General features: G+C 51.7%; 1 protein-coding gene and 1 long non-coding RNA gene across 7 annotated transcripts in view; one reads left to right on the forward strand and one right to left on the reverse strand.

The window, feature by feature from the left end:
• Window positions 1-16115, forward strand: part of BCAR3 (BCAR3 adaptor protein, NSP family member) — a 156222-nt gene that overhangs the window by 120471 nt on the left and 19636 nt on the right. For 4 of the 6 annotated variants that reach the window (XM_038541304.1, XM_038541306.1, XM_038541305.1 and 1 more), the window contains 4 exons: window positions 5122-5250; window positions 7693-8108; window positions 11280-11383; window positions 12628-13280. In XM_038541304.1, coding sequence (XP_038397232.1) covers window positions 5122-5250; window positions 7693-8108; window positions 11280-11383; window positions 12628-13280 — 1302 coding nt within the window. Of the gene's footprint in view, window positions 1-5121; window positions 5251-7692; window positions 8109-10241; window positions 10428-10747; window positions 10772-11279; window positions 11384-12627; window positions 13281-16115 lie in introns of those variants that run through there. The other 2 variants (XM_038541308.1, XM_038541309.1) reach the window with 2 other exon arrangements.
• On the reverse strand, window positions 647-5709 carry LOC111096392. Its single transcript, XR_005361239.1, has 3 exons — window positions 5009-5709; window positions 1070-4478; window positions 647-973 (listed from the first exon to the last, which is right to left on the reverse strand). It is a non-coding gene; the product is annotated as an uncharacterized LOC111096392 (long non-coding RNA).

A 16115-nucleotide genomic window follows, 5' to 3' on the forward strand; every position in this document is an offset into this window, starting at 1 on the left:
CTGCCTTTTATGTAACCGGATGAGTAGCGAGCATTGCGGCGTGTCTGTGAAACAGTTAACTGTGCTGACTGGGGATATTCTAAGTGCTTTACAAATATGGACCTGTTCCACCCTTGTTAACATCTCATCACATACTCTCACCCCCATTTTACAGACCAGGAGCCTGAGGTTCCCAGAGGTAAAGTCATTTAATCAAAGCCACACAGCCAGCCAGTGGCACCATGGCCTGCGGCTGGGGGAAGAGGGCTGGCTGTGCTTACATACTGTGCTGTCACATTGGGATTAGTGAAATGCTGGCAGGAGGGAAGAGGTAGCTAGACCTAGATTTCCCTAAAAAGCAACAATTATGGTGATGAATGCATTTTCTGACTGCAATTTGGATGGAGAAGTGTGGGCCTCTTCCACCCCCTGCATTTGCCCTTGTTATCAACTTACGTATGTCATCTCAGCCCCCAGAACTAATGACTAGGACAGGAGGAAATTTTGGAAGTGGAGCCATGTGAGTGGGAAACCATGAGATGGTAGTCACTAACCCTCCCTCTCTCTCTCCCCCCCCTTTTTCTTTCCTGTTCAATATATTCTTATTACTTAATTATATCCATAACATTTTTTCTTACATCCTCCCCCCCCCCCAAAAAAAAACCCCTCAGATTTCTGGTGGATCCAATTTGGGCAAGCCTCGGAGTAGGAGACACGAGGCCTGCCCTCATCTTTCTCTCATGGTGACCGTGGGTGGATTTGGCCGCTTGAGTGAACCTGGCAAAGCTCATAGGCAGAATATTCTTGATCCTAAAGCCTAGCAGCTCCTCTTTCCCGAGGGTGCACCCCAGCTACTGTGTGGGGTGGAGCTCAGGATGGCAGGATCCGGAGCCTGCGTTGGTGCGGAGGAACTTGACTCTGGCTCAGGCCTACCTGCTGCCACCTCCTCTCTTCAAGATAAGAAGCTCAGGAAACAAAGAATTGGACTTGCCATCTAGAGATGAAGTTCAAAATCAGGGGCAAATAGTTAGAGAATTTGAGCATGGAGGAAAAGTTGTGTTACTATAATGTGCTTGTTAGTAACACTTACAGCATCTGTGTGAGATGTTGATTATGCATGAATTTTCTTGCTGCCTGTCTTTCTGGTAGTTGAAGCACACAAAACGTGAAAACTTTCTGAGAGAGCCCAGCTATATTGTACTTGCTCTGGGGTGTCACCATGCCCTCTGTCACAGACGCCCTTTGTCCCGTGTTGACAGAAAAATGAGAATGACTTGGGTCCAGACAGCCTTTGAATTCATAAGATGTCTGAGGTGCTTCTGTACCTTTTCCTCTCCTGGGATTGGAAGCCACTGGAATGCTGGGACCTATACTTATTCTTTAGTCTCTTCTCCTGCATAATTCTGAGCCAGGTATAAGATAACAATGCATGTGACTGTGGGAGTAGAGACTTACTTCTTGTACTCTTCCCTCAGAAGGCAATCTAAGGAAGGCCTGGAGGCTTCTTAGGGCATTAGTGGAATCAGAACTTCAAAGGACACTGGTGACCACACCGATGGGAGAAAGCCATTGCTAAGGGCAGAGATCCTGATATGTTACCCTGAATTGCTGGAATTTATTTTGTGGTCCCAAAGACCCCAAAATTAGCTCAGGGTGGCCATGACTGAAATGGCTGCACTTCAGGGAGAAATTCATATTTGTCCCAGATGGCAGCAGGTAAGTGGAAGGGTGCCTTGTTAGCACAAGTTCTGGTTGTTGGGAGCAAGTGGACAGAATTCTGGCAATGTCACAGTCACATGTGACCTATCCTGTGAAGCAGCAACGTCATTCTTGGTTCCCAGAGGAGCACAAGTATCGATCATAGTGCTCTCAAAGATACACGTGGATAGGGGCACCTGAGTAGCCCAGTGGTTGAATGTCTGCCTTTGGCTCAGGTCGTGATCTTGGGGTCGTGGGATTGAGCCCTGCATCAGGCTCCCCCCAAGCAACCTGCCTCCCTGCTCCCTGCCTCTCTCTGTGTCTCTCTCTTAAATAAATAAATAAAATCTTTAAAAAAAAAAAAAGATACAAGTGGATACATTTTGCCAATTTTCCTATATGGTCATCCCTTATCCACCATGAGGTTGACAGCCCATCAAGGTACTCCTATTAGTAGCACAATATATGTGCCACGTGTAGTTGGCAAGGTCAAGGATCATAAAATACAGGTACTTCAGAAAAATAATAAAAGTTGCATTAATGTATGTGATTAAAAGTTCTAGAGGGCATTCACCCCCCATATAACTACAATTTAATCATGAGGGCGACCGTACGTGGGGGACTTTTGAATTGCCTTGTTCGGCTGTATGAGAGATGTTGCCCACATCATCTGCTGAGGAGAGGCTCCCACAATCCAACCTGGTTCTTTTTTTTTTTTTTTAAGATTTTATTTATTTATTCATGAGAGACGCAGAGAGGGAGGTAGAGACAGAGTCAGGGAGAGAAGCAGGCTCCCCTGATATGGGGCTCCATCCCAGGACCCTGGGATCATGCCCTGAGCCAAAGGCAGATGCCACTGAGCCAGCCAGGCGTCCCCAACCTGGTTCTTTTTAATATAGTAGAACCAGCTCTCACTGGTTCTGAAGAACCCTTGCAATTGCTTGCTCGATGGGGATCTGTCTCTCTCCCTCTCCTCCTCCGCCCTTTATCTCCCTCCTCCTCCCCTGCCCCAACTCTAAATCCAGTCAATTGTGTAACCTCTTAACTTTGTACAAATTATGCAAGAGCCTAAGGGCATAGTTTTTGAAGTCTGAGTTCCCATCTCAAGGGAGGGTCAATCTTACTGACCCCTCCTTTTCTCTCCTGCCTCGGTACTTTCCTGCTGTGCCCCATCATGCCTCATCTCCACAGTCCACAGTAGGGGGAGAACAAGAATTGTGGATTTCCCTCTAAGGAGTTAGGGCAGAAGTAACAAGATAGCAGATTTTATATTTCTGGTAACAAGTGTAAAGCAGTATTATCTCAAAATCTGGAGTGAAGGATTGTTGTTTATAAAATGCTAAGAAATCTTGCTATTTGTAAAAGATGCCTAGAAAGAAGGGGTGACGGTGGGAAGCGGCCTGGGTGTTGGGCATCAGGGAGAAAGAGGGGAACAGCTTTTTGGATGTGGGTGACTGTAGTTTCAGTGGAGGTCTACACGGGGTATGACTACGGATGACTCCATTTTCAGAGCTCAGGCCAAGAAGTGGGCCCAGGACATAGCACAAGGGACTCAGATTGTCAGGGTGGCTGAGTAGAAGCTAGGCTCACAGTATTGATTAGTATTTCAGTTCAGCTGCCAGTAACAGGGACAATCAAAATATAGGCTTAAACAAGACAGAAAATCACACGGAAGACCTGAAGGTGGATGATCTGGGACTGATGTGTTGACTCCCCAGTTGTGAGGGATCTGGGCCTATTTGGAGGATGTGGCTCCCTCCTCGTGTCCAAGATGGCACCATCACATCTCAGCTTAGACGTCCAGCTAAGCAGGAGTGTACCTTTCCTTGGCCAGAAGTAGTCATATGGCCCCATGACAACATTAAGAGAGGAAAGTTGAGGAATGCCATCCTTTAGTTGTGTGGCAACACGCTCAGCTAAAATGAGGCTTCAGATAGTTTGAGATTGAAGAGGAAAAGCTCTAGAGAGGCCTCATCTTTGGGTACTGGTTCATTCAGTGAGTGCGGAGAGCCTAAAATGTTCAGGCATTGCTGGAGGGCAGTAGGGAAGAAGGGTTTCTACTCTCGTGACTGTCAAAATCTAGTGGGAGGCAAGACAGACCATCAGTTATCAGCAAATGTGGCCTGGTTGACAATCTGCATTCTGCGCTCAAGTCTTTCCAGTGAGCTGTCTTCAGCTGTACCTGTACATAATTAATGATCAATGTCCAACAGGGCTGCTAATGCCTGTGGGCAGCTAGGGCAGCGGCTGGGCGTCTCTGTGATGCAGGTGTCTGCTCTGTGAGGAGGAGGGTGGTGCGAAGCGGAGGGGAGAAGTAAGCCACTGGTCCACCAGAGCGCTACGTGGAGAGTGGCCGTGGGTCCTGCTGCAGCCAGCACCCTCCTGAGCCAACGTGCCCTCAAAGGCTTGAGGGCTGTCAAATCCCAAGTCTGTTTCCTGTTCCTTGGGTGGAGAAGGATTTGGGCCTCTTCTCCTGCTGAGGCACAGAGCAGCGTGATGAGGATAGTTCGGTGATTTCTAGAGGCTTTTGAGGCCAAGTTGGGGAACCTGGGAAAACACAAGGCCACAGTGTTTTCCTGCTCCCGTGACCTTCAGCCAGTGATCCCTGAGCCTGGTTTTGCTGGGAACCAGGCAGGTGTCCAAGTTCAGTTCCCAAGTAAGTGGGCGTGGATTCTAGATTACATCTGGAGGCAGTGCTGCCCACCCGGACTCCTGCGCCGGCTCCTGTGCGGTGACCTAGATCAGTGATTCTCAAGCTATCAGAGGTGAAAGACCAGTTTTTTTAAGTATCAATTTCCAACCTGTCATACAAATGAAATATTAGAAAAATGAAATTAAAAAGACATACAAAATCCAAAGTCAGACTTCTGTTGTCAGATTTCTTCTGTCCAGTTGCCTTAAATGTTTCCAGAGGCTAATTCAGTTCCTGACTTGAAGTTTGCCTGCAGCAAAGAGCTCAGGGCCCTTCCTTCAGCCCGGGGACTGCATGTTGGGCAGTGGGGCGCCGAGGACTGGCCTGCCTAGCTCCACGTTAGGACAGTTCCCAAGGAGAAGAGGAAGCTCCCTGGCCGAGTGGCGCCTCCCTTCCCGCACACCTCTCTCTGCCCACCCACCCCCCCTCCCTAACCCCTCCAGTTCCCCTACCCACCCCCCCCAACCGCCCCCCAGCTCCTCTCATCTTGAACTGCTATCTGAGCCCACTGATAACAGGAACAGCTTGGCCGGCCCTCCTACCCTAGTTCCCGTAGGCAGGTGAACATTTTCCTGCATGCTTGCAGCCGGAGAAATGAAAGGTCACAGCAGGTTGTAATCATTATCCAGGCTCCCCTACCTGAATCCGGCTTCTGGCGTATCCTGGCTTGATTAGCCAAGCGGCCAACTGCAAGGCGGGCGGGCCGGCTGTCCCGGGCAGGCTGGGAAGTCACCACAGACCCTGTGTTGCAGTTCTCCAAGGACAGGCACGTCATGGACAGGACCCCTGAGAGGCTGAAGAAGGAGCTGGAGGAGGAGCTGCTGCTGAGCGGCGAGGACCTGCGTAGCCACGCCTGGTACCACGGACGCATCCCCCGCCAGGTACCTGCTCTTCCTGCCGGCGTGCCCGGCAGTTCTGACACCGCCACGCTGAGGACCCCGCACGGTCGCCCACCAGCACCACGTCAGAGCAAGCCCCAGTGTAGCTAGAAGCAGATATATATAATCAAGTGGACTGCAGTCACTTAGGCCCATCCATCTCCAAGGAGACCTTGGGAAGAACTGAGGTCAGGAACCCAAAGTACATTTCCACGTGCCCAGGAAGTGGGTGGAGGAAAGGCAGGTGTCCCTGTGGTCTGCAGAGCCCGAGCGGGCAGGAGGCAATAATCTGAAGAGGTACGAGGCTGGCCTGTGGTTCAGATAATTGAACTCCTGGCCGGCTGCCTGCAGCCTCATACCCTTTGGAGCTTGCTTCTCTTTTAAGACAGTAATTTAATTTCAGGTGAAGAGAGGGTATCATCAGGGCAAGTGGCACAGAGTAGCAAGGCCACCAGTGCCCTCGTGAGGCCAGCGACTCTTCACCCATCCCTCCCCCGCCCGGGTCCCTGTCAGGAGCCAGGAACTAGAGGAATTATACCAGCGACCACAGCCCCGTGGCCTAGAATACACTCTGTGTGATTGTCCTTCGGGGTGATCGCCGTGAATGTTTTTTTTTATTTCAAAGTATAGAAATTGAGAAATAGAAGTGCAGGATTAAGGTATAGTATTGCTCTTGGGTTTTTATCATAACCTGATCTAGCCAGTCATTGACCCAGGACAACACTGACAGGAAAGGGGTTTGGGGGGGAGGGCATCGCATTGTGATCATTTTTTTTTAATGTAGCAGGTTTCTCAGCACTATCAAAGAAGTAAACCTTATTCTAACTTTTCTTTTTTATAGTTTAAAACTCATTGTAGAATATACAGAGAGTAAAATGAAGAAAATGAAACTCTCACCCATAATTCTCCCTCCTGGAGATAGCCACTGTGAACATTTTGATAGAAATCCTCCTCCCAGGCTTTTCAAGTATGAGATCATACCACATATACTTTTGCAGCCCATTGTCTTCCTTTGATGATCTATTCTGGGCATTCTCTTCTGCTGTAAAATAGTCTTCTGCACCATCCTATGTTTTATGTGTGTCCATTGTGTGCATGTCCCACTTTTGGTGGGCACCCTCACCATCAACCTTTAAGATAAGTACTAGGTTTACAACTATGATTGTTTCCTCAGGCTCAATCCCAAGAAATGGAATTTCTGCATGAAAACATATTTCCAAGGCAAAGATACAATTTTTAAGTAACCATCGAGGCACACTGTCCTAAGCAAACTGATCCAGTGTTGGAACATCCCGGGGAAAATGTCAAAGTTTATAAAACTGGTGACTCTCATCACCATCCTTCTCTTTATTGTGATTGTAAACTTTGTTTCCCACTTGGCAGTGAGCATAAATTTTCAGCCATATATCATTTCAGGTTGTGTAGCTGCCCACTGCAACCGTAGTAATGGTAGTTACAGCTAATGCTTTACTCCTTTACATCTTTATAGCTACTGTGTGGGTGACATTATCTCCATTTTACAAGTGATATAACTGAGCCACGAAGGGTTTACATAACTTGTCCAAAGCCACGCAGTAGAGCCAGAATGCAAACCCAGGCAGTCTGGCTACAGGAATGACCACCTGCAACGCAGTATAGATTCTCCTTTTGCTATAAACATCAGCATTTCACAGTTAACAATTTTTGAGCACCTACCTTGTTCCAGGCACTATACTAGTGCTTTGCATACATCACATATGCAAATATATAACCCTCCAGTGAGAGGAGACACTGACCTGACTGTTATAGGCCCTCCAGCGAGTGGCATGCCCAGAACCACTACAGGTTTCGGATTGCACAGTGCCGGGCCTCCACCTGTGTGTGGACCCCTCCCCCCATCCAACAAAACTCTATCCTCCCCTGTTGGGGGTGGGGAGGGGTCAGACTCCTTGGACATGAATTCTCTTCTTTCTCTTATTTTCTGTCACCTTACTTGCTTCAGTCTGCATAAATGTCACCTTCTCATGACACCCTCCTGGCCACCCTGTTTCAAAGAACAGCCCCTGTCCCCTCCCAGGCACTTCTTATCTCCCCTTCCCGATTGACTTTTTCCTTAACTTGACAACATCTGACATACCATACCTGGCGCTTACTTATCTTCACCGAAGTAGCAGCTCTGCACTAAATGCAGAAGCTCCTGGGTGACCGTGGAGACCCTGGTCTGCTTCCCTCACGGCTCTGAGCCCGGCGCCCACCACAGCACCCGGCACATAGTAGGTGGGCGGCAGATGGTTCTTAAGTGCATGAATGGGTCTTCTAAGAATTTGACATTTGAAAAAATAAAGAGCCGACTGAAGAGGAAGAGACCTAATAGCGCGGTCTCCCGTTGGCCCAAGTGGAGAGCGGTGCGGCACTTGCAAGGAATGTACGCTTGCCTTTCCGACTCCTCACCATTTTGTCCCAAAGGTATCAGAAAACCTCGTGCAGCGAGATGGCGACTTCCTGGTTCGTGACTCTCTGTCCAGCCCCGGAAACTTTGTCCTGACCTGTCAGTGGAAGAACCTCGCTCAGCACTTCAAGATCCACCGGACGGTGCTGCGGCTCAGCGAGGCCTACAGCCGAGTGCAGTACCAGTTTGAGACGGAGAGCTTCGACTCCATCCCCGGCCTGGTGCGCTGCTACGTGGGCAACCGGCGGCCCATCTCCCAGCAGAGCGGAGCCATCATCTTCCAGCCCATCAACAGGACGGTGCCCCTGCGGTGCCTGGAGGAGCGCTACGGCGCCTCCCCGGGTCGCAGGCCCGACGTGGGCAAGAGGCTGAGCCTCACCATGGGCGGCGTCCAGGCCCGGGAGCAGAGCTCGCCTAAGGGGAACCTCCTCAGGTGGGTCAGGGCCTCGTGGGGTGGGGTTGGGGGCGCACTCTGGACCTGCCCCGGCTCTGTTAGGCAGGTGAGGAGCTCACCCCTGGGAAACCGAGGAACAGGGAAAGATGTCACTAAGAACGCCAAGTGTTACTGGAATAGCTGTCGTGAGGCAGGGCGTGATTAGTTCCCCGGTGAGTCGCTGCCAAGATGAAATGAGGCCGGTGCGGAGGAAGGGAGGAGGGTTGGATGGGAGAGATTCATGCAGAAAGGAGGCTCCAGGCTGGTCTGAAGACTAGGGGAAATCTGGATAGATGCTGCAAAGGGGTGGGTGTTCCAGGTGGGGGCTCGGCGTGCGCATGCATGTAGCTATAGGCAAGGACCAGAGTTGCTTGGAGCGGGTAGGTGGGTGGGACTCAAGCAAAGGGCCCATGTTAGGGGCTGGTAGGGGCAGGCTCAGGGAGGTGACCTCAGTCACATCATTGGAGGCCCTGAAGCCAGGCTGAAAGGTTTGGGGGAGCATCAAAGACTTGACATGGTGAATGTCCCAGGAACAGACCGGGGTGGCAGTGTGCTGGAGGGGCAGGGAGAGGGCTTGGAGCGAGAAGACCAGTCAGTGAGTCATGGAAGGGTCAGGCTGTGCAGGGGTGGTAGAGGGAGAGCCCGGACCTTGGCTTCTGAGACTCTTGTACGTGTGGGGAGGGTTGGAACAGGGCATGTCGGAGACCACAGGAGGGTCCAGAGGGCTGGAGGAAAAACCAGTTGCTGCATCTGCAAGATGATCGTAGGCTTATGTCTGAGTGACTGTGTCCAGCAACAGTCTAGGGGCTTGGGAGGGGAGCTGAGCCTAAGGGTTGGACTAGGGCTTAGTATGCACGGAAAGGGTGGTTGACTCAGTGAGAAAAGATGAGATTCCTCAGATGAGAGACATTGAGAGCCTGGAGGCTCTGACCTGAACCCTGGGGACTGGGAAGAGAAGATTCCAGATAACTGGATGCCCCGCTGAGGCACCCTGTCCTCAACTACCAGTGGCGGGTGCTGTCTTCACATAGGACCTCTCTCTCGTGGAGCTGGGTGCTCATGCCTGCTATCTGACCATTCCAGAGAAGGAGAACAGGGAAAAGGTGGGCCTAGTAGGGTAAAGACTGGCTCCAGCCCCTTGGTGACACAGCCCCCCTTCTCTGGCTCCTTGGCATCTCAACTTACACCCTTAAACCAACGTATCTTACTCCACTCACTGGTTTTCTTTCTGGACAGGGGGAAATGTCATAGACTGTAATTGGTGGACTGCAAAAACTCACAAGCAAAACGCATGCCTCTGAGTAATGCGGACTGGGTCGTGTGCTGCTGCCAAGCACTGGTACATGTTGGTCAGCGTCTGGCCATGAGCCCTGCCTGCCTGGCTCCACATGCTGGTCCACCACCAATCAAGCTCTTTACCTTCTCTGGGTCTCACTTTCCCCCCAACTGGAATGATGAGGGTTTGTGAGGGTTAAATGATCGAAGACTTGCAAAGTGCTTAGAACAGTGCCAGAGGCCTACGTGGGTATGAATAATCATGATAAATAGTATTTTCTGGAGGGCAGTAGAATGTAGGACTCCATGGCAGGGAGGGAGGCCAGAACTGATATAAAGCAATTCTCCTTTTCTTAGTAATAAGAATGGACTTGAGATCCCTTAACGATCTCAAAGGGGTACTTTTTCCTCTGTTTCTTTTGTGAGTGTGAGGAGCAGCTGCCCAACTGAGGAACAGGAAGGTAATGTCATGAACAGAGCCAGGGGGTATTGGGCCGCGCACAGAACCGTGTGCAGGGCAGTGCTGGCGGGGAAGGCCTGCCTCCTGCTCTGCCCTCAGTGACCGGATGTAAGATAGAAATGTATTTTTTAAGGTAAGAAATGAAAGACTGAGAAAGTCTCTCTGTCCCTGAGGCATTCGCTAACAGAGCCACTTCGCCCAGTGCCCAGTGAAGGCACTTTTCTAAGCCCTGCCACCTCTGGGCGCAGCACAGCGGCCTGTCTAACCATGGGCTCCCGGGGGAGCGCCTCCTGCCACCGCCCTGCCCTGCCTGCCCTGACGTCAGGGCCGCTGGTTGGCCGGCCGCGGGCGGGGTGCGGCCCCAGCCACCCTGCTTGGCCCAGGCGGGTGTTCTGGGCCAGTGGGCTGGCTGCTCTGACGGTCCCTGCGTAAATACCGCTGGGCTGAAGCCGTGGCCTTGTGGAATTTGCCCTCTGCCCCGCCTTATCTCTGGGGGTTGCTGGAATTTCTCTGTTGCTCGGAGTTCGGGAGTTATTATTATTATTTTGTTTGTTTGTTTGCTCTTCCCTTTGGTGCTTGCAAAGGTAGGAAAGAACTTTGCGATCTGCAGCCGAAGCCTGTGGGAGGGCGGATGAAAGTTCATTACAACTTGAGCGGCGCCGTGCAGTGGCTTCTAGCAGAGAGTGGTTTGCAGGTGCTAGAGAGGCTCCCCGTGTGCGCGGGAGGAAGCCAAGGGGTGCTAGCCGCCGAGGGGTGCTGGCCGAGGGGTGCTAGCCGCCGCTGCCGGTGTGGGATGGTGTGGGAAGCGGCAGTCTCCGCTTCCCTGCGCAGCTGCGCCCTGGAAAGCTCTTGAGGAAGGCTCGACCCTTCCCCGGTGCGGCAGGAGCTGCCCGGTCCTTCCAGGAAGATGCCAGTGACAGCCTCCCAGGTGACCCTGCGGGCTATTTGGGGGGACATGGAGACTTGGGCCGAAGCACTGGCTGCCCCACATTTTCCTCCCTGACAGCATGAGGCGTGGTGGAAAATGCATTTTAGTCGTCCCCCCCCCACCCCCCCCCCCGCCGGCGCCCTGGGTCTGTAAGTAATTTTAAGCTCTGCTAAAAGTACACATTCCAGCTCATCAGATTTTCCTGAGAGTATCATGAAATCTTTGCTCTGCTCTGCTCAACCGGATGGAAGGGCTCAGAGGAGGCAGCCTGGGACCTGACTGGGTTGGTCCTGGGGACGTGGGGATGGGGCCCCAGGCGCAATCCTGGGTTAACCGCCCCAGGCAGTAATTTCCTCCTGGGACAGACATTCCTTTACTGTGGGGATGTGCCCTTCCACTCGTACTGCTCCCTGCTAAGCAGTCTTTCTTCTTAGAGACTTTCCGTGATGCTGCCTAAAGGTTTTACGATTTAATGACACGTTTCTGCTCCACTTATCTTTCGCTTCAGAAATAAAGAGAAGAGCGGTAGCCAGCCGGCCTGCCTGGATCACATGCAGGACAGAAGAGCCTTATCCCTCAAAGCGCACCAGTCGGAAAGTTACCTGCCACTTGGTAGGTTTTGGGGAATTTCCTGGGAGGAGGGTGACCTTGTGAGCCTGATTTCCTTCAGGCTGTTTCCCTGCTCGGTCTGGTCCCCCCATGAAGGGAAGACACAAGGCTCTGTGCCTGTAGGCTGGAGGGTAGGGGATTGTAGGACTACATCCGGATGTGGGTCAGCGAGCCAGACACTGTGTGTGATAGCCTTTAGGCTTCATAACAAACCTTCAGAGCAGGAATGATTATCCTCTTCTTCTTATTGAGGAAATGGAGGCACAGAGGTTAAATAAATCATCCAGAGGGACATGGCTCAGTGGTTGAGCATCTGCCTTTGGCTCAGGGGTCCTTGGATCCAGTTCCACATCGGGCTCCTTGCCTGGAGCCTGCTTCTCCCTCTGTCTCTGTGTCTCTGCCTCTCTGTGTCTAACTAACTAAGTAACTCATCCAGAGTGACCTGTCTGGCCCTCGGTTAGGCCAGCATGAACTCAGGTTCTGTGACCCATGCTCAACCACCAACTGGTAGCCTTCATGACAGAGGAGCCCTCTCCATGCCCTCCCTGGGCAGAGGGGGCTGGGTCAGTGCCGGGGTTCCTGGGGGCACAGCTGCCCAGACAGACCCCTCCTCCTCTCCATTCTCCTTTTACAGCCAGAGGAGCGAGGAGCTGTGGGCTGTGGGCAAACCTCGTAAGCAACTGGATTAGTGAGCCATGGGTGGTGGTTCCTTATTTTTATAACCAACCTCCCTTGGGACCACAGGACTGATTTTCCTAATGCCCCTTGGTGGGTCACTTCTATGTAGGTTAGCTTGGGATCTTGTCCCCCGCTTCCTGGGATGTCTCCAGCTCTCCCTCAAGGCTGGCTGGATCCACCCTGGCTGTGACAGTGACTCAGGCCCTTATGCTATATGACCAAAGGCTTCTGATCCTAGAGCAAGACTAGATTGCTCACTATCTTCAGGGCTCCACGTATTTTCCTTTTCTGACTGTACTAACCCTCTCTGACCATAAAATGACACTGCAGCCCAGCTGTTGCTCATCACTGGGACTTAGGATCCCCCCAGAAGTGGGGGTGCGGCTGGCCAGCCATCCAGCCCCTGAAATGCTCTAGATCGGGTGTGGGGCGGTCATACTGAGTTATCTTTGGGAAGTAAAAACTGAAACCCAAGGGCATGAATTGAGGCCTGGGGAGTTGTCACTCCAGTTTTGCTTTGTGTTCTCTGCACAGCTGAGGTTTCCCTGACCCTCTCTTATTCTCCACAGGCTGTAAATTGTCCTCTCGCTCCCCAAGTGTGGACACAAGCCCTCGCCCAAACTCACCCGTTTTCAGGACGGGCAGCGAGCCCACTCTGAGCCCGGCATTGGTTCGGAGGGTCTCCTCAGATGCTAGGGCAGGGGAGGCCTTGAGGGGCTCAGACAGCCAGCTTTGCCCCAAGCCGCCCCCCAAGCCCTGCAAGGCTCCCCTCCTGCAGCCTCCCCCGTCTCCATCCACCTGGCTCAACTCAGAGGCCAACTACTGTGAACTGAACCCAGCCTTCGCTACAGGTGGTGACAGGGGAGCGAGGCCACCCCTCTGTGCCCACGACAGCTACGTGGAGCTGCTAACAGCCAAGCAGAACGGGGTGCTAGGGCCCCGGCACTCTGGCACCAACTACTTGATCCTTGACGATGACGGGGCAGGGCCTGGGGAGGCGCCAGCCACGCAGATGGACCAGGGGCAGCAGGAGGATGAGGGCGAGTTTGTGCTGCCCCGTCTGGAGACGGCCTCCTCATTCAGGCCCAATGACTTTGAGTCAAAGCTCCTTCCTGCTGAGAACAAGCCCCTGGAAATGGCGATGCTGAAGCGGGTGAAAGAACTGTTCACCAGCAAGGACCCCAAGGCCATTGCCCAGCACATGCTGAGCACGGACTGCATGGTAAGTGCTCAGCCAGGTGGCCTTGTTCTACCTTCTGAGAGGCTGCAAGGGGGCGGCCGGCCTTGCTCCACCTTACCCTTTAAGTGCTTTGCTCATAGAAGAAGTCAGAAGATAACCTGGGTGGGGATTTATTTAAAGGGTGGGAAGCACAGGCCTGGGACAACCTTTGCCCAGGCAGGAAGCTTGTAAAAATCACCTTGGGCAGAGGGTGGTGGCGGGCTACTGCCCGGGCCACGCCTCCCCATCCAGCTGCAGCGTCCTCCCTGGCCTCAGCTCCCAAGTGGGAAAGTCAAGTCCAACGAGAGTGGATGGTAGTGAAAATGTACTTTCTGGAGTGGCAGCAACTAGGTTATTTTTCTTTTAGTATACAGGACACGTGATATGCACATATACCACATATATTTATCGTTACTAAAATGGGTTTAAGAATAAACATCTTTGAATTTACCCTTGATTTTTTTTTTACAAGTACTAATTGGTCAATTTAGAAAAATTATAAAACATTAAGAGAAAAGACAAAAATTATCCCAAGTCTGGTTTCTTGGTGATCATCATGGTTAACATTGGCCCTGCAAACAGATACATGTGAGTTATTTCATGCATATGTGTTTGTTTACCACAGGCCTAAACAGACGATTCTATTTTATTGTATTTTTTACTAAGCATACTATTTTAAACCCCAAGTCTTTGATCGAGCAACACATCATGACTATCCTTTCATGTGACTAAATAAATATATATGTTTACATCATCATCACTTTGGATAGGAAGCATTTCTTTTGGATATGGGCAGCTTTTGTTCATAAGTGACTTCATGGCAAAGATATCCATCAGAGAGAGCTTTCTAGAAAGCAGGTGTCTCAGGCTGGGAGGGGCTCAACCTCCCCCTCAGTTATAGAGACAGCCATGCCTTGGAGCGTCAGTGAAGGCCTTAGTGAGATTTATTCATATGTAGCTTAGTAAAGTCATTTACCTTCAAAGTTCAGGGCCTCAGTTCAAACTCAGTTCAAGAACTGAGTTTCTTAAGGAAATTTCCAGGGTCGTGAATCACCGCAGGAAATGCACCCTCTGAGAACTCCCCTAGCGAGTCCCCAGTGGATCGAGGGAGCTCCATCAGGGGAACAGAGGGCCTCCCCCAATAGCCGTGAGGAAAGTAGAGCAGGTGCTAGCACGTTCTGAGTTCAGCCAGCCCAGGACCCAGAAGCAGGTCTGAGAGGTCACTCAGTACCTGGTTGCCAGGCCTGGGAGGTGGGGTGGGGGGGTGGTGGTGGTGGTGGTGGTGGTGTGTGTGTCTGTGTGCGTGCATGCGTGTCAGTGCTGAAGACCACAGGTTTGTTTCTGTGGTTGTCTGGGTGTCCTTGGGCAGTGCTCACAGATCATAATAAATCCTTACCTCCCTTTAAAGAGAGCTAAACCTGTTTGGGCAGTAAGAGGATTTAAGATTCCTGTTCTAGTTTCTCCACTGGGCGCTGGTACGCCAACAGGCCAGGAGTCTGGTGTGAACCTGTCTGAGTTCTCTCCAGAGGAAGCTCCTATAGAAATGTGGATCTGGGTTTACAGAGCAGCCTAATTCCCAGGAGTAAATGAATCCTTCTTCCCTGTGACCTCAGACTGCTTGGAGATCTAGGAGGGTCTAGGAGGAGGTGAGATGCCTGACCCCGCTTTGGCAGGAGGGTCTGGAATGTTCCCACCACCTTGGCAGCCATGAATCTAGAGCTCAAGTTAGTTCTCAACTGAAGGAACATGAAGCCTGCCCTTCTTCTTGTTTGGTTTCTTTCTTCGCAATTTGTCATCCTGGTTGGGCACCTCTCCTCTGTTTGCCTTTATAGGCACCCCTTGAGAAGGGCTGGATAGAGCTTCCTTGCCAGTGAGACAGCGACCTGGAGCAGAAACCCACTGACTCTGCTCATCTCCCCACCTGCAAATGGGCACCACCCTGGCCTCACCCAGAGTGCTGCCTGTGTCCCACCCACTTGTTGCAATATCTAGAAGTAGGGCCTGGTAGGTAAGAGTTAGTCTCTGGGGATGAATTGCATGGATCTAATTCAGGCTCTGAACTTTCCGGTTCTTTCTGTCCCCAGCTATCCAGGTGGCTGTGAGGACTGGATGAAATAATGTATATAGAGCTCTCCACACTCCATGCCTGGCCCAGAATGAGGCTGGGTGTTTGTTAGTGTTGGGTATTCAGCCTTGCTTGAGCACCTGCTATGGGCCAGGAGGGGTTGTGCCCGGGGGGGTGGGGGGGGGACGACGACGAACAGTGATACAGGAATTCAGACTACAACCCAGGTGGGGAAGGCACAGGAGCTGTGGGGCCTCTGAGGCAGGGTCTTGAATGTGGGGGAGGGAGGGGAAGTTTGAGATGAGTTTTATTATTATTATTGTTATTTTTTTAAAGATTTTATTTATTTATTCATGAGAGACACAGAGAGGCAGAGACACAGGCAGAGGGAGAAGCAGGCTCCATGCAGGGAGCCTGACGTGGGACAGGTTCCACACCCTGGGCTGAAGGTGGCGCTAAACTGCTGAGCCACCCAGGCTGCCCTGAGATGAGTTTTAAAGGCTGAGTAGGAATTGGCCAGATGAAGAATAAGAAGAGCATCTTCCAGGTGGCAGACAACGTACATGTGCAGAGATTCAGGAGTCAGGGGTTTGGACTCACCGTGTGGGCAGCAAAGGTGGAGACGGGTGGGGAGGGGAGGGAGTAGCGGGTCTTTCCTTGAATGTTAAGTCTCTACTTCTGGACTCGTGCCAGGCTATTGCGGAGAAGCACTTTGCAGTTCAGGGACAGGCCCTTAAGTGCATAGTGCAGATCAGAGTCCTCTGCTGAGGGCA

Source organism: Canis lupus, chromosome 6 (assembly GCF_011100685.1).
Source record: "Canis lupus familiaris isolate Mischka breed German Shepherd chromosome 6, alternate assembly UU_Cfam_GSD_1.0, whole genome shotgun sequence".
Taxonomy (NCBI): domain Eukaryota; kingdom Metazoa; phylum Chordata; class Mammalia; order Carnivora; family Canidae; genus Canis; species Canis lupus.